The sequence below is a fragment of the Rhinoraja longicauda genome, chromosome 3 (assembly GCF_053455715.1).
Source record: "Rhinoraja longicauda isolate Sanriku21f chromosome 3, sRhiLon1.1, whole genome shotgun sequence".
Lineage (NCBI taxonomy): Eukaryota > Metazoa > Chordata > Chondrichthyes > Rajiformes > Arhynchobatidae > Rhinoraja > Rhinoraja longicauda.
Genome location: NC_135955.1, coordinates 30,685,991 through 30,707,531, shown reverse-complemented (window position 1 = coordinate 30,707,531; position 21,541 = coordinate 30,685,991). Strand labels below are relative to the sequence as shown.

The window sequence follows — 21,541 nt, the reverse complement described above, 5'->3', positions numbered from 1 at the left end:
GGCCAAAGGGCCTGTTTCTGAGCTGTATCTGAAGTCCAAAGTGTGGAGGGAGTAAGAAAGGGATAACTAGTGTAAACAGGTGATTGGTGGTTGGCGTGGACTTGGTAGGCTGAAGGGCACTTTTCCATGCTGTATCTCTAAACATTGCGTGGGGTTTAAAAAAACAAAAGGAAAACAGTGGATGTTGGAAATCTAAAATGAAATCAAAATGTTGAAAATGCCCAGCAGGTCAGGCAGCATCTATGGAGTGAGAAACAAAGGTTGTATTTCCAGTTGTGAGCCCTTCTCCAGCCTAGTATGACTAGTCCTTAGACAGAATTTCCAATGAGTTCCAAATCCCAGTTCTTTCCCACAGACCTGTAAATAACTGACCTTCGATTATTGATCTGCCTTCAGAAAGATAGTCTATTCTATTTCTACCCATCTTCCTGCCATCTCAGACAGTTACCTACTTAGTCAGACAGTCATAGTCCAAAAAGTGGCATTAATAGTATTGCCAGAAGCATGCAAATAGCAGGAACAGTGACACAGCTGTTAATTTACAGCACCTGCGATCCAAGCCTGTTGCTGTCTGTGTGGGTTGCAGGTTCTCCCTGTGACAGCGCGAGTTTCCTCCGGGTGCTCTGGTTTCCTCCCACATCCCAAACATGCCCAGGTTGGTAGGCTAATAGATCGCTATACATTGCCCCTAGTGTGTGGGTGAGTGGGAGAATATGGACGAGGGCAGGTGGAGTTGATGGGAATGAGGGGAGAATAAAACGGGATCAGTGTAAGATTAGTGTACACTGATGCATGTTGGCATACTTGGTGGGCTGAAGGGTTTACTTCCACCATCGAATATAACTCCAAAATATAAGTATCAATGAAGACAAATTATAGCAAGTCACAACGGAGACAAACATCAAGACTGGGACTAAGTACAAGAAATGAGGACAGGATATAAAATAGACGCGGGCACTGCATCTCGGGGTTAATATATTAAGGCACATTGGGGTTGAGTCACCGGATTGCAACCGGGCCTTAAAGGTTAAGTTCTGAAGGCAGGCTGTCAAACATGAAGACTGCAAGTTTCCTTTGAGCATTGATGGGGAATGGGTGATGTATTTGAGGTAATTAAACAATCTGAAGGGAGGAATGAACATTTGATGAGGTCACCGGATGATAAGCCAAAGACAAATTTAAACCCCATCATGATGACTGGCGAGTTAAAATTAGTTATGTGGTATTGGTTTATTATTGCTAAGCGTACCGAGATACAATGAAAAGCTTTAGTTTGCCATCCAGTCAAATCAAAACATACACTGGTACAATTCAGCCACAAAGCCTGGAATTAAAGCCAAGGGCAATAACTACAACACATGAGCAACATAAAACACTTCTGGCTCCAAAATGCTCTTTAGGGAAGGAAAGCCAATGTCCTTATCTGGTTTTGGTGGCCCCAAACACTCTGCAAAGTGGCTGACCCCAAACTTACCCGAGAAACTGATGTACCATACCATAGTTTTTAATAGCCACTGCGGTTGAGTAGTAAATGCTGGCATTGCCAGTGATAATCAGAACCAACAAATGTATTTAATACTGGAGTAACTCAGTGGGAGAGGCAGCTGTCTGTCCCGCTGAGTTACTCCAGCATTTGTGTCTATCTTCGGTGTAAACCAGCATCTGCAGTTCCTTCCTACACAAATGAGTAGGAGGCAAAACGTGTACACAAACATTTGTGTAGGAAGGAACTGCAGAAGAATATTTCAGGAAATAATTAGTTTTTCAAGGGCAAGGAAATCAGTTTTTTGGTTTAATTTAGAGACAAGCATGGAAACAGGCCCTTCGACACACTGAGTCCACACCAATCACTGATCAGTCTTTCCCACTAGCTCCATTTTATCCTGCTTTCTCATCCACTCCCCATACATTAGTGGCAATTTGACAAGAGAACAATTAAGCTACAAACCATCATATGTTTGGGATGTGGGATGAAAACGGAGCACCAGGAGAAAAAAACCATGCAGACAAATGTACAAACACCACACCGACAGTTCCTGAGGTCAGGATTTGAGCCTGAGGTCAGGATTGAGCCAGAGGTTCTGGCGCAGCGAGGCAAGAGCTCTGTGCTGCCCAAAATGAAGACTCTGTGTTCTTGATTGATTGATTGAGACATACCTAGTCTATGCTGATCCGTTCACACTAGTTCTATGTTATCCCAATTTCAGATCCATTCCCTACACACTCGGGACAATTTACAAAGATCATCAACTCACCTACAAACCAGCAAATCTTTGGGATGGGATGTGGGAGAAAACCGGAGCACCAGAAGAAAACCCACGCGGTCTGAGGGAACGTACAAACTCCACATAGACAGCACCCAAGGTCAGGATTGAACCCGGGTCTCTGGCACTGTGAGGCAGCACGTCTATCAGTTGCACCACCGTGCTGCCCTCAGAGACACACATCACAAAAACAGTCCATCAGCCCATCAAGTGTATGGCAACCATTAGCCACCCATTTACACTGATCCTATAATAATCCCAATTTTTAATTCTCCACATCAAGGTCTCTCCAGATTTGACCACTCACCTACATATAAGGGACAATTTACAGTAGCCAAATTTGGGATGTGGGAGAAAACCAGAAAATCTGGGGGAAATCCACAGTCACAAGGAAAACATGCAAACTCCACACAGGCAGCACTCAAAGTCAGGATTGAACCCAGGTCTCCAGCACAGTTGGGCAGTGGCCACTGTGCCAACCTGCATAACTAATGACTGGTGAAAGATTGAAGAGACACAGGGACGTTCTTCAGTGAGATGAATGAAGTCAAGAGTTGGTGAAAAATGTAGACAATAAAATAATATATCCGGCTCTTCACGAAGAAAGACAGCAACGGCATGATATTAGAGAGATTGAGGGAAGTTTGCTTCTGAATGACAGTTTTGGCAAAAGGCCCAGAAACCCAGGTGCTCAGAGGCCTAGGGAGATAGCAACCGAAGAATCTTTTCTCATGAAAGCTACGCTCGAGGTGTTACTAAAGTACGCGTATGGAGAGAGTTGTGGAAGTAAATCTAGCTTAGGATAGATATTTCAAGCCAAATCTGGTGCAAGGAAAGATCAAGGCCCATGTGAAACCAGAGGGAGAACAATAGCAACTGCAAACAAAATGTGGCATCAGATCCAACCAAAGGCAGGATTTCTCTCACACTAGCCGGATTATCAGCGTCGCCAGAAGAGTGAAAGCAGCAACTGGACTGGGGCAAGCATTCTTAAAGACCACTCGAGTTAGCGGATTTATTGCAACCAACGAATCGCAGCAGGTTGACTGAGAGTAAAGCGTTTGCAGACCAGACGCAAAGTGGTGGGCTGAGCAGGCAACCAGAAAAGGGACGAATGCAGGGCAGGTGGCAGAGTTTGGAAGCATGGGCAGGTTTCTAGGTGGTGGTCTGAATATTGTGAGAATATGGATCGATAGATTCCAGTCCATTCAGAGCAAAAAAGACATTGCAATGGTGAAGTAGAGATTACCATGAGGGTGATTTCAGCATAGGGGGACAGAAATAGCTCAGACACACGGTATATGGATTAGTAAGTTTTGAAAATGTTCTTGTGCACTGATCAAAATGGTGACAAAATCAAGAGGTGAATTGATAATAAAGGCAGGGTGGAAATTATGTTCATTTTCAGAGGAGAATGCAGCACATAATCTGGAGGAACTATGAAGAGTGGATGGGAAACACAAATTGGAGTATGGAAGTTCCAAGGGGGAAATGCAAAGACCATGATTAAATGAGAAGAAACATGGAGACCGTAAGACATAGGAGCAGAATTAGGCCATTCAGCCCATCGAGTTTACTCCATCATTCAATCATAGAACCTATCAATCTCTGCCTTAAAAACTCCCGATGTCTTGGCTTGCACATCCTCACCAACACCTGATAGTCTCAACATTACGTCCTTGCTTTTATATTCTAGCCCCCTCAAAATTTATGTTAACATTGCATTTGCCTTCCTTACAGCTGACTCAGCCTGCATGTTAATCTATCTTTGTCACACCCCCTCCCCTGACATCAGTCTGAAGAAGGGTCTCGACGCGAAACGTCACCCATTCCTTCTCTCCAGAGATGCTGCCTGTCCCGCTGAGTTACTCCAGCATTTTGTGTCTACCTGCATGTTAATCTTTTGGGAATCCCAGACCAGCACTCCCAAGTCCTTTTACACGTCCAATTTCTGAATCCTCTGCCCATTTAGAAAGTCGTTTAGACCTTTATTGCTTCTACCAAAGTGTATGACCATACTATTTGCTGTGCTGCATTCAATCTGCCACATCTTTGTCCACTCTCCAAACCTGTCAAGTTTTTCTGCACCCTTCCTGCTTCCTCGAAACTACCTGCCCCTCCATCTACCTTCTGAAAATCTAACAAATAAAATCCACCAACACTCCTTTCTTTATTCACAAAATGCTGGAGTAACTCAGCAGGTCAGGCAGCATCTCGGGAGAGAAGGAATGGGTGACGTTTCGGGTCGAGACCCTTCTTCAGACTCCTTTCTTTACCCTGCTTTATACTTTCTCAAAAGACTCCAATAGATTCTTCAGGCAGGATCTCCCCTTTACAAAACCTTGTTGGTGGTGTCCTTTTTTATCGTGGGCTTCCAAGAACCTCAAAACCTTATACTTCATAATACATTGTGAAATGTCACCCACCCCTTTGGTTTATTGGGGGGGGGTGTGGTGTGTGGGCGTGTGTGCGTGTGTGCGTGTGCGTGTCGCGCGCGCCAAGTAACAGACCATTTCTGGAGCATTTCTCTTCTCCACACAGCACATCCCTCAACATTCACCAGCCAATGAAGCCACTCACACGTGACATCACTCACACAGAGCAAAAGTTGATGTGCACAAAAATATCCGACACACACTACATTGAAAATGACTGGAGAATGCTTTTACGGTGACATTGATTAAGAGATCAGTATTGCCACAGGACATTGAGGTAACTCCCTTCTTTCCTTCAATATTGTCAAAGAATCTTTTGTGTTCATCTGAGGGCTAAGTAATGGTTGTAGTTTAATGTTTCATCCACGTGAAGGTAGTCCTTCACCACTGCACTGGAGTGTTAGTGAGGGACTGGAGACAGACTGACCCCCACAACTTACAGGTTCAGAAGCACTGAACAAGGAGTGAGACCATTAATTTATAAGCCACTCACATGAGTTTAGAAGATGAAATTCACACATTTTTTAAACCCAATTAGCTTATCTCCAGAGAAGGGACAGAGTGCTGGAGTATCTCAGTGGGACAAGCGACATCTCAGGAGAACATGGATATCCAAGGGCAGGGTCCCGAATCACCTACCCATGTTGCCTGACCAGCTGAGTTACTCCAGCACTCTGTATCTTCTTTTGTAAACCAGCATCTGCAGTTCCTTGTTTCTACATTCTGAATTAATATCAAGGGGTTGTCAGTGAAAACACAAATTCTAACATGCAGTCCTAATTATCTCAAAGTGATCTTGTTTCTGGTTGATATTTATTTGTTGTCTTAATGTGCCTATAAAGTTGCCGCAAGTAAGAATTTCATTGTTCTGTTCCTTATGCATATGCTAAATTAAACACTCTCTCTCCCACTCTCTCTTGATGTGCTAAGGCTAGAGATAATATTCCACAGATACTGGAATCTCGAGGGAAAATAACAGAGTGCTGGCGGAACTCAGGGGGCCAGGCAGCGCTTGTGGAGAGAATTGGGCTGGCGTCAGTCATTTCAGGTTATGACCAACCTCAAGCTAGGGTACCAATCAGAAACATCGTCTGTCTATTTACTTCCATGGATGCTGACTGAACCGCTGAGTCCCTCCAGCAATTGTGCACTAAAGGTGGAGTGTGTAAATACATACCAGAGGTTGATCTCTCTGTCTCTCTCACACACGCACTTATATGTATAAGCACTTGTAGTTCAGACGACAATTGTTCTACCCAAATAAATTTCCCTTTCTAATTTTCCTCCTTACGATATTTGCATATATTTGAAGTATGAAATTCTAAAGACAATTAACTGACTTTTGAAGATACTAACAAAAGTAAAAGGGGGTGGGAAATGGCAGCCTTGTTGGCTTAAAAAAAACCCAGGAGAAAGACAATGGAGGTAAAGATGTTTTGGCAAAATCTAAATGAATCAGTTTACATGCAGCTATGAAATTGAAGACTCCAATGGAAATGGTTCATAATCCCGCATAGGTAGACAAAGCGCAAGTCAGGAAATTATGGGACAGTGCAACAGCGCCAATGCAGTATTCACGTGGAGATAAATTTTCAAATGGATTGGGTAAACTAATAATAGCAGCAGGATACATTCAATGAATGCACTGAAGACAATTTACTGGATGAGGATATTGAACAACCAACCAGAAAGACAGTCAATTTCAGTTTGCTATGAGATTGGATTAATTAGATTAAATGATATCGAGGGAAGAGCAAACATAGCACGATGAGTTCATATCAAGGATAAAAGTAATTTAGCAAAACAACTATAGACTTGACCAAAGTAGATTGGGAAGTCAGGTTGAAAAATTATAAATGCCAATGATAAATAGGCAATAACAAATATTAAAAGGAATAATTCAGCAGTTGAATGGAACAGATATTTCCTTAAGGATTAAAAAGCCCGTAAATGTTTCAACTACGAACATCTAGAAAGTTGGATAGGGTTCAATGAAGACGACAGAATAGCACACTTGGGGACTATAAAGGATTTGGACACCAGCAATGGGTGAACAAGAATTGATTACAGAGAGAAAACAAAATGACAGCAAACTAGCAGGAGACAGAAAAACTATTGCAAATGCTTTGATATGCAAAAAGGAAAAACCATGAAAGTAAAGTGGGTCGCAAGCAGAATAAGGAAATGGAAATCAATAAATGAATTTATTTAAACGAGACTTAAAGCCAATTTTAATACATTGGGAAGTGAAGGATCTAAAAGTGAAGGATCTAAAATGCATTAGAAATAAAGAAATCAATTATAAAGAAATAGGAAAAACTTGGGAATAAAAGTCAACAAACTCTCTGAACCCAATGACCTAGATCCAAGGGATTTAAAAGGGCAGAATGCATTGACATGGGATGCATTGCTTTGTGCCTGAATAGATTCCCCAGATGGACCCCATGTTCAAGGAAAGAAAGGAGATATGGAACAAATGACAAGAAATCAGTTGTTGGCTAATTGCTGGAATCTGTTATTGAGGACCATGGCATTTAGAAACTGACAGAGTAGGTTAACCTATGATGAGTTTTTGTCGACACTGGGCCTGTATATCATATCATATCATATATATACAGCCGGAAACAGGCCTTTTCGGCCCTCCAAGTCCGTGCCGCCCAGCGATCCCCGTACATTAACACTATCCTACACCCACTAGGGACAATTTTTACATTTACCCAGCCAATTAACCTACATACCTGTACGTCTTTGGAGTGTGGGAGGAAACCGAAGATCTCGGAGAAAACCCACGCAGGTCACGGGGAGAACGTACAAACTCCTTACAGTGCAGCACCCGTAGTCAGGATCGAACCTACTCGCAGGAGTTTAGAAGAATGAGGGTGACCTCATTGAAACATACAGAATAGTGAAATACTTGGATTGAGTGGATGTGGAGAGGATGTTTCCACTTGAGGGAGAGTCTAGGACTAGAGGTCATAGCCTCAGAATTAAAGGGCACTCTTTTAGGAAGGAGATGAGGAGAAATTTCTTTAATCAGAGGGTGCGAATCTGTGGAATTCTGCCGCAAAAGGCTGTGGAGGCCGTCAGTGGATATTTTTAAGGCAGAGATAGATTCTTGATTAGTACAAGTGTCTGAGGTTATGGGGAGAAGGCTGGAGAATGGGGTTAGGACGGAGAGAGAATCAGCCATGATTGAATGGCGGAGTAGACTTGATGGGCGAATGGCCTAATTCGACTCCTTCCCATATGACCATATAAGATCATTGCCATAGAATCACTGGCCACCTGCACATGTGGCATGCTATTTGTTCCAGAATGGGTCCCAGGGATCCTGAAAGGCGGGCACCAGTGTAGTCAGCTTACTGGAATCACAGGAGAGTTTTGACAGCCGCTGAGGTCCCAACCCTTAGATTGTCCGAAATAAGAGGTCAGGACCATTGAATATTCTTTGGCGTTCATAATCATTCAATAACTGAGGGATATTTTAAAAAAACACTAAACAGAATACATCCACACACTGAAAAACAATTTAAATCATTAAAGCAAACAAATAATACAACTCAATTCTCTGTTTTCAGTTGATTTCTCTCATTTGTCTAACTGAGCACCATTGTGCTTCAACCACAAGTTATAGGAGCAGAATTTGGCCTACAGGCCCATCAAGTCTACTCCGCCAGTCAAGCATGGCTGATCTATCTTTCCCTCTCATTCACATTCTCCTGCCTTCTCCCCACAACCCCCAAGAATCTGACAATCTGCGTCTTTAAAATACCCAATGTCGGCCTCCACAGCCTTCTGTGACAGGTTAATCCATCACAAGTCCAGCAAGCAGGCTTTCCAGCTGAGATGTCTACTGGAGCAGTGCTGAGTCCTCTGGTAGCCAGATTTAATTGAACTTGCAGGTGGGGTTCTAGCAGAAGATCGCAGACTCTCTGGGATTCCCCAGCCTTCCACGGAGAGATTGGCTCTCTGATTCTGCACCACACAGATGGCAGCTGAGATTCCATCTTCTCAGTGGGTGCCCCAAGTCTGGAGGGTACATGTGAAAAGCATGTTTTGTCTCTACATTCAGCCCAGGTAGAGGAGGGTATGCTGGCGGAACAGGTCCAGTTTGACAAAACGTAGTTTGACAAACGTAGATTGATTAACAGACAGCAGTCAAATAAATGGAGTGAACAGACACAGAAAAAAGGGGAATAAAACACTCAGAAGCAATTTAGTTTATGAGGAGACAATGGAGAAACTAGGTTTACTCCGTGGAGTAGAGGAGATTAAGAGGTAACATGATGAGACATACAAAATTCTGAGAAGTGTAGAGTAGCCTGCAACAAACTTTTCCCGTATCAGAAGCAGATAAAAGTCAAGGACATAGATTTAGGGTAAAGGGGAACAGATTCAGAGGGGGTAGGAGAAAGAACTTCTTCACCTCGAGAGTGGCAAGTGTCTATAATGTACTACCTGACAGAGTGGTTGCTGATAGCATTTAAGAAGCATCTCGATGAATACTTGAATCACGTAAACAGAGAGGGCAGTGGACCAAGTGTCGAGCAATGTGGTTAATACCGAAGGCTGCCATTGGTTGGTGTAGACACGTTGGGCCAGACAATTTGGGCCAAATGGCCTGTTTCTATGCTGTACAATTCTGTGATTCTCGGACCCAGAACAAAGACGGAATCTCCAGTCATTGAGGTGCTGGCAGTCAGTAATTTGTTGGGTAGAAGGATCAGTGCATGGGTCTCAAACATTTACAATCTGCATTAATAGGTGTTAAATGAAGAGACAGAGTATAACATACCCCACATTTTATGACAATACAGAAGGTAGCCCTAAAGTAAGCATTAACGGGAATGCAAAATGGCTGTAGTGGTGTATGGACCTTTTAGGCAAGTGTGTAAAAAGGTATATATTTAATTTAATGCATTGAGAACGTTTAAGTCTGAGACCGAAAGATGTTTGGGAATCAAGGGACATAGGGACTGAGCAGGAAACAGGGCTGAGTACTGGTCATGACGTTGGATGGGGGAAAAATCAGACTCAAAGAGGCTCAGTGACTTCAAACTGAACCCATTTTTGGCATTGTGTTCCATTTACAGGGTGCTCAACTCTCTGTACCAAAGATACTAGAGGAACAAGATGGACCACTCCGTTGAAATCGCCTATACTGAAGTATAGTACGCAAAGGAGCGTAACGTCCGCCATTTTAGGAGGCAAAACCCGCCGTTCACTATGCCTCTCGCAGTGTAATCAGTGTTTTTGTGGGGAACAGTATGTGTGATGATACCATTAAAATGCAGAATATATCTCATCTATCAATTCACAAATTTTTGTTATTTTTCTTTTAAAATGTTTCTGCAAATTTCTGCCTACTAAAATGGCACCATCCCATACTATGGTTTTTAGGGTCGAGTGGTCTATCTTGCTCTGCTCTATTATCTTTGCTCTGTACCTAGCTTATGCGTAAAATAACACAAATCAAAATCTATTCATATGAAAGGTGCATTTAGTACCATGGTTTCCATCATTAGATAGAGCACGTGATAGTTCAACGTCCTACATACCTGTTTTTTGTTGCTATCCTCCAATGCTGCAGAGTCCTCTCCCTCCACTTTCACGTTCTCCTCCTGGTTCTGGTTTTCATCTTTCAGGTTCTCCTCCTTAAGATTCTCCTCCTTCACCTTTTCTTCTTCCCCCTCAGGCTGCATCTGCATCTGCACCTCCGCTGGTGGCTCCCCCTCTGGCCGGACTTCGCCCTCGGGTGGTGGATCAGCCTCAGCCTGAACTTCGCCCTCAGGTTGTGGTTCAGCCTCAGGCCGCGACTCCCCTTCTGGTCGGTTTTCACCCTGAGTCCCCATCCTCTCACGGTGAAGTCGTGCCCGTCGACCGAAGCGCTCGTTGTGCCGGGTGAGGTGGACACTGAGTTCCAGCGTACTGAGGATCTTGTCGTTGCAATGGTTGCACTCATAGGTGGGACTGTGTGACCGGGTGCTCCCAGGTAACAAGGTGAAGTCCAGCTTCAAGTCTCGGCTGTGATGGTCCACATAATGCATACACAGGAGTTCTGCCGTGTTGAATGAGAGCTGGAAGCACTTCACACACTTGAACGGGAGCCATCCTTTGGGTTTTCCTTCAACCACTGCAGCCACTTCTATATTAGTGGCCTCTTCCTTAACATCTTCATCTGCCTTGTCGTCGGAGTACACAACAGTGAAGTATCCATTATATTTACTCACGTACTGCTTTCTCGGATAGACTCCTGGGTGTCGCTTCATGTAATGAGACACAAGCCCCTTCTTCGTGTAGGTTTGGAACGAGCAGAGCGAGCATTTTTTCTTTTCCACCGCTCTCCTGAGCTCCTCACTCAGGGGGGGGGACTCGGGTTTGGTCTCGATGGGGAGAATGAGTTTCTCGGGCTTCTTGGTGACGATGGTTTTGGAAGCGGCCAGGCAGTGAGTGTAATAGGAATCGATGTCGTGCCGCTTTTGGTAGTGAGCTGCCAGGCCTTTGCGGAGCGGGTGAGTGTACGCACACAAGGCACATCGGAAGATGTTGTTCTTTCCCTCTGGTTGTGCTCGGACATTGTTATGTTTATTCCGGTAGTGTCTGGCTATACCCTTTCTGGAGGAGCAGAAGTACTTGCAGAGTTGGCATTTAAATAAGGTACTGAGCTCTGCACAGCCGCTCACAAAGTGCTGGGGAGTGGGAGAAGGGGGGCTGGGATTTACCTCAGTGATGGGCGTCGCATCATCTCGGTATTCCTCAGATACATCTGGCTGCTTGGGTTCCATTGCCTCGGCGGCGGATTCAGTGAAGATATCGATGGCGGGCTGCCGATGGTACTTCTCGTAGTGGACCTTCAGCTTTTCCATGGAGCCGTGCGCATAGGGACACAGCTTGCACCGATAGGCGCCAAAACCCTGCTTCGGGACTTTGGTCATCTCTTCCAAATCGTTGCCCTGGCCGTCGGGGAGCTTCTCGGCCTCGTTCATGAAGTCGTCGGCAGTGACTTTGATGGAGGGGTGCCGCTTCTGGTAGTGGGTGAGGACGCCGTGGATGCGGGTGTTGACGTACGGACAGTGTCTGCATTTGTACAGCGTGCTGGGCTTCTCGTCCTTCTCCAGCGCAAACTCCGCCGCTTTCACCTTCACGCCGGGGTGCTTCTTCCCGTAGTGGGTCAGGAGGCCGTGCAGGTTGTTGTACTCAGACTTGCAAACCTTACACTGGTAGGGGGAGCTGCTGGGCGCCGGGGTGGGGGGAGGCTCCCTCAGCAGGGACGGCATGGAGACTTTGAGGGGCAGCTCGTCCTCCAGCTGGCTGCACTCGGAGGCGTTGAGGGAATCGAAGGCAGAATAGTCGTGGGCGGTGGGGTTGTTCTGCTCCGAGGTGTCCTTCCCCAGGATGATGTCCAGCAGCACCGACTCGTCGCCACTGACTGCCCAGGGGTGCAGGGCCTGATAGTGGTTAGTAATGTCCCAGATGGAGGCAGCTTCGAACTCGCAGTCCCTGCACTTGTAGTGTTTGAGGTCAATGAGGGCGATCTGTGAGGGGTTGGCGGAGGGATCAGGGCCTGCCCATAGCTTACTGGAAATGTAGGTGTAGTCCACGGGGTGCTCAGGGTGTCGCTTCTGGTAGTGTATCAATAGCCCACTGGGCTCCTGGTGAGAGTAGATGCACCACTCGCAGTGGTAGCCAGCGGTCACCACCCCGTCCTGGTACGCCCAGCGTAGGATGGTGGTGACGGTGGCCTTCACACTCGGATGCTGCTTCTTCAGGTGTTTCCGCACGGCGTAGAGGTAGTGCGCTGTGTACGAGCAGTGGCGGCACTTGAAGAAGCGCAGCTGCTCGACCTCGGCCTCCGGCGGCACGCTGGCCAGCGGGGTGCTGGCCCCACCGCCCTGGTGGTTGGTGGCCCTCTCGCGCTGACTCCTCACCGCCGCCGTGTGCTGCCGCACCAGCTCCGCCGTGGCCTTGATGTCGCGGTGCTTCTTGCGGTAGTGAATGACCACCCCCTTGACCGTCCGGTTGCCATAGTTGCAGTGCTGGCAAAAGAACATCATCTCGCCCTCGCCCTTGTCAATCACTCTCTGCTGGCTGCTGATGTTTGCCGTCACTTCGTAGGTCTTCTTGCCAGCCTGGCTCGTTGGCTGGGTCATGATCGGCCTCGCTGGGGTAATCTGCAGCTCTTCCATGGTCTTCCTCAGGGCAGGAGTCGGGGGTGCCTGCTTGATGTACTTAGCCGTCACCTTAACCTCGGGGTGCCTTTTCTGATAGTGGACAAGCACGCCGACCACCGAGCGGTTGCTGTAAACACAGTGCTTGCAGTAATAGAGCTGTTCAAACTCAGCCGGCTGAGCAGTGACCGGAGGGTTGCTGGGTGGCGTCACCGGGCATGCCTCCGTGACCTTCTGAGCAGTGATGGCGGGGCTCAGCACGGACACGACGCGCATGGTCTTTTGGATCCTGAAGTAGGATGCTTTTTCCTCCGGGTGCTTCCGCTGGTAATGGACCAGCACCGAATGCATGTTGGGGCTGGCGAAGGGACAGACGTCACAGCTGTACACCACCGCACTTATCATCGAGGGCTCTCCCTCCTGGGGGCTCATACTATTGGGCAGGTCAATGTTCGGGGGGCTGGTGGAAGCAGGGCAGTGCGGGACGGAGCTGGGCGTTCCGATGCTCTTCACGCCGGAGTTGAGGATTTCTCGCAGGGTCTGGGACTCGGCGTTGTTCTCGCTGGTTTGCTGGACCACGTAGCTGGAGAAGATCATGGAGTTATTGATCTTCACGGTGGGGTGCATCCTCTGGTAGTGAGGCATGAGGCTGCGGACGTTGGGGCTGGTGTATGAGCAGAAGCGACACCTGTAGATCAGGTTGGCTTGGTGGAAATTTAGGATGTTCTGCGCTTCGGGATGGAACTGGGCGTAATGCTGCCGCAGGTCTTCAAACTCCGCGTACTCCACAAAACACTCAAGGCATCTGTAGACTGCACTGTGATCCGTTGGATCCTCTATGTACCTGAAGCTGTATTTAATGTATGGATGCATTCGTTGGTAATGGGTGCTAACGCTGCGAGCCACCTTGTTGCTGAAATTGCAGTGCTTGCAAGAGTAAGTCTTTCCAGAATCATCACCGGTCTCAGAACCTTCCTGATAGCCGTCCCTATTTTCCGAGTTACCCTTTTTGTAGGCGCCGTTCCCACCCTGCTTACGGGATGCACCATCACCGTGTCCAGTTGCGTTTGAGGTGCCGTAGTAATCCTCGTCGTCGGAGAGAGTCAATTCAATCTCGGCGCTGTTGCTCACTGAATAATCCTGGTCCACTGACCTGTAAACAGCGTCTTTGTGCAGTCCTTCAGTCCCTTCAACCCACATCTGGTGGCCGCTGTAGCTGTAATTCTGCATGTCCATTAAATGGTCCAGCTTTCCTTCCTCTTCCTCTAGTTCCCCATCTGCATCCAATTCCACGTCCTCCTCTTCCTCCTCCTCGTCCTCTTCCTCGTCCTCCTCCTCTTCTTCATCCTCCGCCTCGCCCTCCTCCTCCGCATCCTCGACGGTGATCACCGACCCCATCTCGCTGGCCTGCTGGTTGGCCTGGCTGATCTTGCTCTGCAGGTTGTTCGCTATCTCGTCGATGCGGGTCCGCTTCTTGGCCGGGGACAGGTCGAGCGGGCTGTCCGACGTCAGCCTCTTCCCCTTCTTGAAGAGGAAGGAATTCTTTGACGTCGATCCCAGGATGGAGGTCTGGGTTTTCACGATTCCCGGGGACGGAAGAGCATCGAACTGCGACCCGGAGTCCTGCAGCGCGTCACCCGCTTCTTCACTGGCCGCCAGCAAGGCGTTGTCACAGAAGGAGTGCTTGTGTTGCTGGTGCACTCGGAGGCCCTTCAGAGTCACGGTGGAGTAGCTGCACATGGTACATTTGTAGGGGTACTGCTGCTTCGAGTCGCACATCACCGCCGGCTTCTCCCCGTTGACCGCTTGGTTCTGGTTGAGGTCTACAGTCACCACGCTGTCGTTCAGGGGCGCCACGCTGCTGTTGGCCGAACTCACCGTCTCCCACTCCGAGGAATGGCACTGCTTGTGGGCCGCCAGCTTCTGGGCGGTGGTGCAGGTGAAACTGCAGAGGTTGCACTTGTGAACGATGGTACGGCCGGACAAGTGGATGTTCTCTATGTGCCGGGAGATGCTGCGCCGGTGCATGGTGAGGAACGAGCAGAAGGGGCACTGGAAGCGGTTCATGTACTTCCGGAAGGGGATACCCTTGGTCTCCAGCAACTTGGTGTTGCCGATGCTCAGCAACTTCTTGCCGGAGCCTTCGGAGCTCTGGGAGGCCAGCGAGTCCATCTCGTCCATGTCCGGCTGCTCCTCCTCCTCGGAGCTGCTCCGGTCGTCGCTCAGCAGGCTGCTGGTCTCCAAGGAGGAGTTGGGCAGGTTCAGGTCGGCCATCCCGAAGGAAGGCCTGCCAGTCAGCGACGGCTCGTCAGGATCGGGCACGGCCTTGGCCTTTGTCTTCTGAAAGGGGAACTTTATTTTGATGGGAGCAAACCTGGGGGCGAACGTTGGGCTCTGCTTGGAGGGGGACCCCGCCATGGAGCCTTTCACGGACGGGTACTGAGTGCACGGCATTTCCCCCCCACCGGCCTTCAGGGGCAAGTAATTTGAATTCGGAGGCGCCTTCTCCGCGTCGGACTGCTGGGATTTGGTCTGGATGGAGCTCGAGCCTGACTGCTGCTGCCTCAGCGAGGAGATGATCTTGACCAGGCCCTGGGCCAACAGGTTGCGGTGCTTCTTCATCAGGTGGTCGCACCAGCGCTCCCGCCGGGAGGTGTGGTAGCCGCACCACTCGCAGCAGAAGCTGCCCCGCGACTTGGTCAGCGGCTTGACCTGCGCCTCCAGGATGCTGCGCTCCACCGCGTCCACCGGCACGTCGCCCAGCTGCTCCTGCACCTTGATGGTGGAGCGGTGGCACAGCTTCTGGTGCTTGACGATGCGGGCGCGCCGCGGGCTTTTGTAGGTGCAGTAGCGGCAGGCGAAGACCTTGCCGAAGCCCTCGTGCAGCAGGACGTGGAAGCTGGACGGTGACGGCGGCGGGGCCATGTCCGAGGGCTCGCCCCCAAACAGCGACCCTTCCATCTGACCGTGGATCTTCCTGGTGTGTTCGCCCAGCAGGCTCCTGGATCGGAAATAGCGGACGCAGTACTTGCACTGGAAAAACTTGTTGGCGGGCTTCGGATGCTGGTTGACATGATGGCTGTACAGAACGGAGCTGTTGGCGATGAAATTGGACGAGCCGGGCTGATAGGAATTTTGTGCTTTTAGAAAGAAAAAGAACGTGTTACAACACTTTTCACGCTGCCACTTAATATCAGAGCAATAATCTAATTGTCATTATATTATTGAATCACATCATAAAGGTGGTGGCATCTGCACCAGATCACATCGATTATTTATCGAGGTGATTGAGGCAATTGAGATCTTTAATAACTCGCGATTGTATATGATCTCTTTGACTGAACGAGGCCATTTGACCCATTTTACTTGTCCCTGCCCTATAACAACTCTCTGGATCGGCCCACTATCTCAGCCTTTCCCTGGAGCCCTGCACATATTTCTCCCTCTTCAAGTGTTTATCCACTTCCATTTTTAAAGCACCTATTGTATCTGTTCTCACTGCCCTTTTAAACATTGCAGTCCATATCACACCAACTGCTCCGGTCGCATGTAATGCAGTTGTGGTTTAAACAGCTACATGCCTCAATAATAACAAATGTGGAAGGTGAAAAATGGTATTTTAGAAATAAGTCCATCCTCCCCCTCCCTCACCCCCCAATTGTTGCTTATGTCTATTTAATTGTTGATGATGCAAGTTGAAATAAGGAAGGTCTGATTTGTGTGGAGTATAAATGGTTGCATTGGCCAGCTGGGCCTAATGGTCTAAGAAAATAACTGCAGATGCTGGTACAAATCGAAGGTATTTATTCACAAAATGCTGGAGTAACTCAGCAGGTCAGGCAGCATCTCGGGAGAGAAGGAATGGGTGACGTTTCGGGTCGAAAGAAGGGTCTCGACCCGAAACGTCACCCATTCCTTTTCTCCCGAGATGCTGCCTGAATATGGGCCTAATGGTCTGTTCTGAAGTGTGGTAGGATTGTAGTTCCATTTTACTCAAGAGTACGTTGTCATTGACCATATCAGGCATTAAACAGAGCCTTGAATGTTAACGTCGTTTAAAAGTTATTCACAACGAGGTTAGAAAAAGAGTGATTTTTGAGGAACCCAGTGAACCTGGATTTCTTCTCCTGTTCACGGCAAGTGTGCAATTAGTCAGCAACATGAACCCCCTGCAATTTCATCCCATGTCCCTTGTTAGCTTGGCAGGGTGGTTTGTCTTTGAGCTATGGCTCAGTGGCAGCTCTTTTTGCCTCATAATTAATTAACTATATTTAAAAAAATCTTTCTAATTGAAAGGCAAGAATTCCACCACACCATCTGATGCACTGCTGGAGTCTAACTTGTGTGGTTAGGTAAATCACTCGGGAAACAGTAAATCACAGAAGACAAGGTAAGGGATGCTCTGACTACATCAACTCATTTTGCTAAATAGTTTACAGTCACCTGTGCCAAAAATATTTCTTATTGCAAAAGTAATTAGATGCTGTCCAGGCCAAAGATTATCAGATGCCAATCATCTTAGTTTAGTCTTTTTTAGGTCTCTTCTTTATTATTTTAGGTCTCTTCCTCGGGGCCTTCCATCGCCCGGTGCGGCTCGGCCACGGGACTGAACAGTGCCCGGTGCGGCTCGGCCACGGGGCCTTCTATCGCCCGGTGCGGCTCGGCCGCGGGGCCTTCTATCGCCCGGTGCGGCTCGGCCGCGGGGCCTTCCATCACCCGGTGCGGCTCGGCCGCGGGACTGAACAGTGGCCGGTGCGGCGCGGCCGCGGGGCCTTCCATCGCCCGGTGCAGCTCGGCCGCGGGGCCTTCCATCGCCCGGTGTGGCGCGGCCACGGGACTGAACAGCGCCCGGTGCGGCCGCGGGGCGTTCTATCGCCTGGTGCGGCTCGGCCGCGGGGCCTTCTATCGCCCGGTGCGGCGCGGCTGCGGGACTGAACAGCGCCCGGCGCGGCGCGGCCGCGGGACTTTCCATCGCCCGGTGCGGCTCGGCCGCGTGGACTTTCCATCTCCTTGCGGGGGCTGTGCGGGTCGGTCGCCTCGGTAAGGGTCGAGTTGTCTGTACGTGGGAGGGGCATGGGGGAAGAGAGAGGGGAAGTTTTTGGCCTCCATCACAGTGAGGGGGTGTTTGGAGTCACTGTGATGGATGTTTCTGTTGGGGTTATGTGTCTTGTGTTTTTGTACTGCTGGCTAAGTAATCTCGTTCTGAACGATTGACAAATAAAGCTATTTTGGATTTTTTGGATTTAGTTTGGAGATGCAGAGTGGAAACGAACCCTTCGGCCCACTGAGTCCACGCCGACCAGTGATCGCTGCGCACTTCCACTACCCTCCACACACTAGGGACAAATTACAATTTTACTGAGGCCAATTGACCTACAAACCTGTATTTCCGTGGAGTGTGGGAGGAAACCGGAGCACCCGGAGAAAACCCACGCAGGTCAAGGGGAGAACGTACAAACTCCGTACAGACAGCACCCGCGGCTAGAATTAAACACTGGTCTCTGGCGCAGTAAGGCAGCAACTCTACCACTGTGCCGCCCCTTCTATCATATTTCATTAATGGAGATAGTTAGGCGCACTGGACTACTCGTGCAGAATCGGCACTTCAGAGATGACGGATTATTTTGCTCAAGAGCATAAAAGACCAATCGTGACATCAAACTCTTCAATGTGACAGCCCTGACGTCCAAATTGGAGGCCAAATTACTGAGGACCTGTTCAGCACAAATCATGAAACAATGTGCGCTAAAGGACCTCGGTTATCAAACAAGTCTGATACAGAGCCTGAAAAATGTGTTGATACAATCATTTATTTTTTAATTCCCTTTATATATGTAACAGTTTCGCTTGGCTTTTTAATGAATAGAAATTCGAGTCAGCAATATTTCGCAATGACATGATGAGCCCAAGAAGCCATGCAGAATTTCCAATCTGCTCTCCAACGATCGCTAGCCAAATGTAAAACTGAGAAAATGCAATTGGAAAGGAGAGAAATCTCAAAGCCAATTGCGAGAAGCTTAACCACACTCTAAAAAAAAATCTAAAGCCTGCCAAATACAAGGCACCTGGCAAACCACAGCAGTGAAGTGAAACAGTAAAGCAATGAGACTGTGTCGAGCACGAATCAACATTTATGCAGTGTAAGTTCATGCTTCCAACGTGATGGGAAAGCCAGACTCACCAGGTGCTTCCACTGGAGAACCTAGTTCAGTCTTCACCGTAGGAAGGTTGCTTACGTCGGCTTCAGAATCTTGGGTTGGTGTAACAGATCTGGGTTGACCAATATCCTCCTCAGAGGCTTCCACGTGGGGCAAAAAGACAGTATGAACATCCTGGATGTGAGCCTTCAGATCATCGTAGGTTTCTGCCCGGTAATCGCAACCATCGCACTGTAGGGCCTCCATTACTTTGAGCGCCTTTTAATTCGAGGAACCTGAAATAAACAATCAAATTAGCAACATTATATTATATACTAAAACCAGAGCAGAAAGATACACAAACATCGCTGTAACAGATAGATTAAACTAGTAGTACAGAGGGCAGAAAGTTGTGGATGTAGGCCAGTCCATCACACAAGCCAGACTTCCCATCAATAACTCCATCTACATCTACTCAATTCTCCATCAATAACTCCATCTACATTTAACAACGCCACCAACATAAGACCTTTCCTGTCCCGGTCATTCCTTCTCCCTGCTCCCGGCGGGCACAAGATATAGAAGCTTGAAAGAGAGCACCGGCAAACTTGCAAACTGCTTCTTCCCCTCTGCTACCAGGCTTCTGAACAGTCCTTCCATAACCTGGAGTACAGTTTGATTCTTCTCCTCTTCCCTGCGGACAATGGACCCTGTTTCCGAAACTAGTGCGCGATAATGCTGAGAACTGTATTCTGCACTCTATGTGTATAGATATATACCTACCAAGGCCCCAACTCTGAAATTCTGAGTAAAAAATCTGCATCTTGCCCTCTTGGTTCTTTTGTCAATTATCTGTAACCCATGCCCTTTTAACCACACTCCTCACACATGTATAGTTTTTCTTTATTTAATTTAAGGCTTTAGCAATTTTCAATGCCTCCAACCAATTTCCTTAGCCTTTTTACTCTGAGGGAAAACCTCAGTTTTGAAATTCCCTCTGTTGTTTCTGGAACATTTCAACTTCAAAGCAACCTTTCTGATCAGCAAAAAAGAAAAAAAAATCAAAACCATGCAGATTAAGAAATTATATTTCACAGTGTAACACGTGAGTGGTGGAAAACATCAATTGGATATTTACAGCACAGCAGCCAAAAAGGCCACAAAAAAAGACAAAGTGTTAGAATAACTCGGCAGGTAAGGCTACAGTATGGCTGGAAGACGTGGATAGGTGACATTTTGGGACCCTTCAGATGTCCTCGTAGAAATGCTGCCTGACCTGCTGAGTTACTCCAGCAATGTGTGTTTTTTTCTGTGAACCACCACCTGTGGTTCCTTTTATCCGTTGCATACACAAAAAAGACCAAATTGATTCCAGTGATCATGACGTGCATAGGCAACCAGATGAGTGTGATGTAACAAGTCTGTCAGCCACTTGCACAGGACTCAGTTCAAGTGCGAAGACCTCTTATATCATATCATATCATATCATATCATATCATATCATATATATACAGCCGGAAACAGGCCTTTTCGGCCCACCAAGTCCGTGCCGCCCAGTGATCCCTGTACATTAACACTATCCTACACCCACTAGGGACAATTTTTACATTTACCCAGCCAATTAACCTACATACCTGTACGTCTTTGGAGACCTACAGGTATGACAGATCATACAGAATAAACCTTCACAAACTTGCTTCAGCGGACTTGGTAACGATCCAAGCCGAACAAGTTCAAGGCCACATGATACACCATTTGTAACTGCATGTACAAGAAACTGCAGATGTTGGTTTAAACCGAAGATAGACACAAAAAAGTGGAGTAACTCAGCAGGACAAGCAGCATCTCTGGAGAGAAGGAATGGGTGATGTTTTGGGTCCCTTCTTTAGACTGGTTAGGGATAAGGGAAACGAGCGATATACAGTGATGTGGAGCGACGAAGAACAATGAATGAAAACTAAGCAAAAAAGGAACGACGATAGAAGAAGCAGGCCATTCATTGTAAGCTGTTTGTAGGGTGAAAATGAAAAGCTGGAGTGACATGGGTGGGGGAGGGATAGAGAGGGAATGCCAGGGCTACCTGAAGTTAGAGAAATCAATATTCATACCCCTGGGCTGTAAGCTGCCCAAGCGAAATATGAAATGCTGTTCCTCCAATTTGCGTTTAGCCTCACTCTGACAATGGACGAGACCGAGGACAGAAAGGTCTGTGGAGGAAATGGAAGGAGAATTAAAGTGTCCAGCAACCAGGAGATCAGGTTGGTTCACGCAGGCTGAGCAAAGGTGTCCCGTGAAACAATTGCCCAGTCCGCGTTTCGTCTCGCCGATGTATAGGACTCCACATCCTGAACAACGGATACAGTAGATGAGGTTGGAGGAGGTGCAAGTGAACCTCTGCCTAACCTGAAAGGTCTGTCGGGGTCCCTGGACAGAGTCGAGGGAGGAGGTGTAGCGACAAGTGTTGCACCTTCTGCGGTTGCAGGGGAAGGTACCGGGGAGGGGGTGGTTTGGATGGGAAGGGATGATTTAATCAGGGA

General features: G+C 47.9%; 1 protein-coding gene across 10 annotated transcripts in view; it reads right to left on the bottom strand.

The window, feature by feature from the left end:
• znf462 (zinc finger protein 462) overlaps nt 1-21,541 on the bottom strand; it is a 132,908-nt gene that overhangs the window by 34,165 nt on the left and 77,202 nt on the right. For 9 of the 10 annotated variants that reach the window (XM_078395622.1, XM_078395615.1, XM_078395611.1 and 6 more), the window contains 2 exons: nt 19,049-19,300; nt 10,258-16,007 (listed from right to left, as the gene is read on the bottom strand). In XM_078395622.1, the coding sequence (XP_078251748.1) occupies nt 10,258-16,007; nt 19,049-19,271 (5,973 nt within the window). In that variant the 5' untranslated portion in view covers nt 19,272-19,300. Of the gene's footprint in view, nt 1-10,257; nt 16,008-19,048; nt 19,301-21,084; nt 21,212-21,541 lie in introns of all 10 variants that reach the window. The other variant, XM_078395619.1, reaches the window with a different exon arrangement.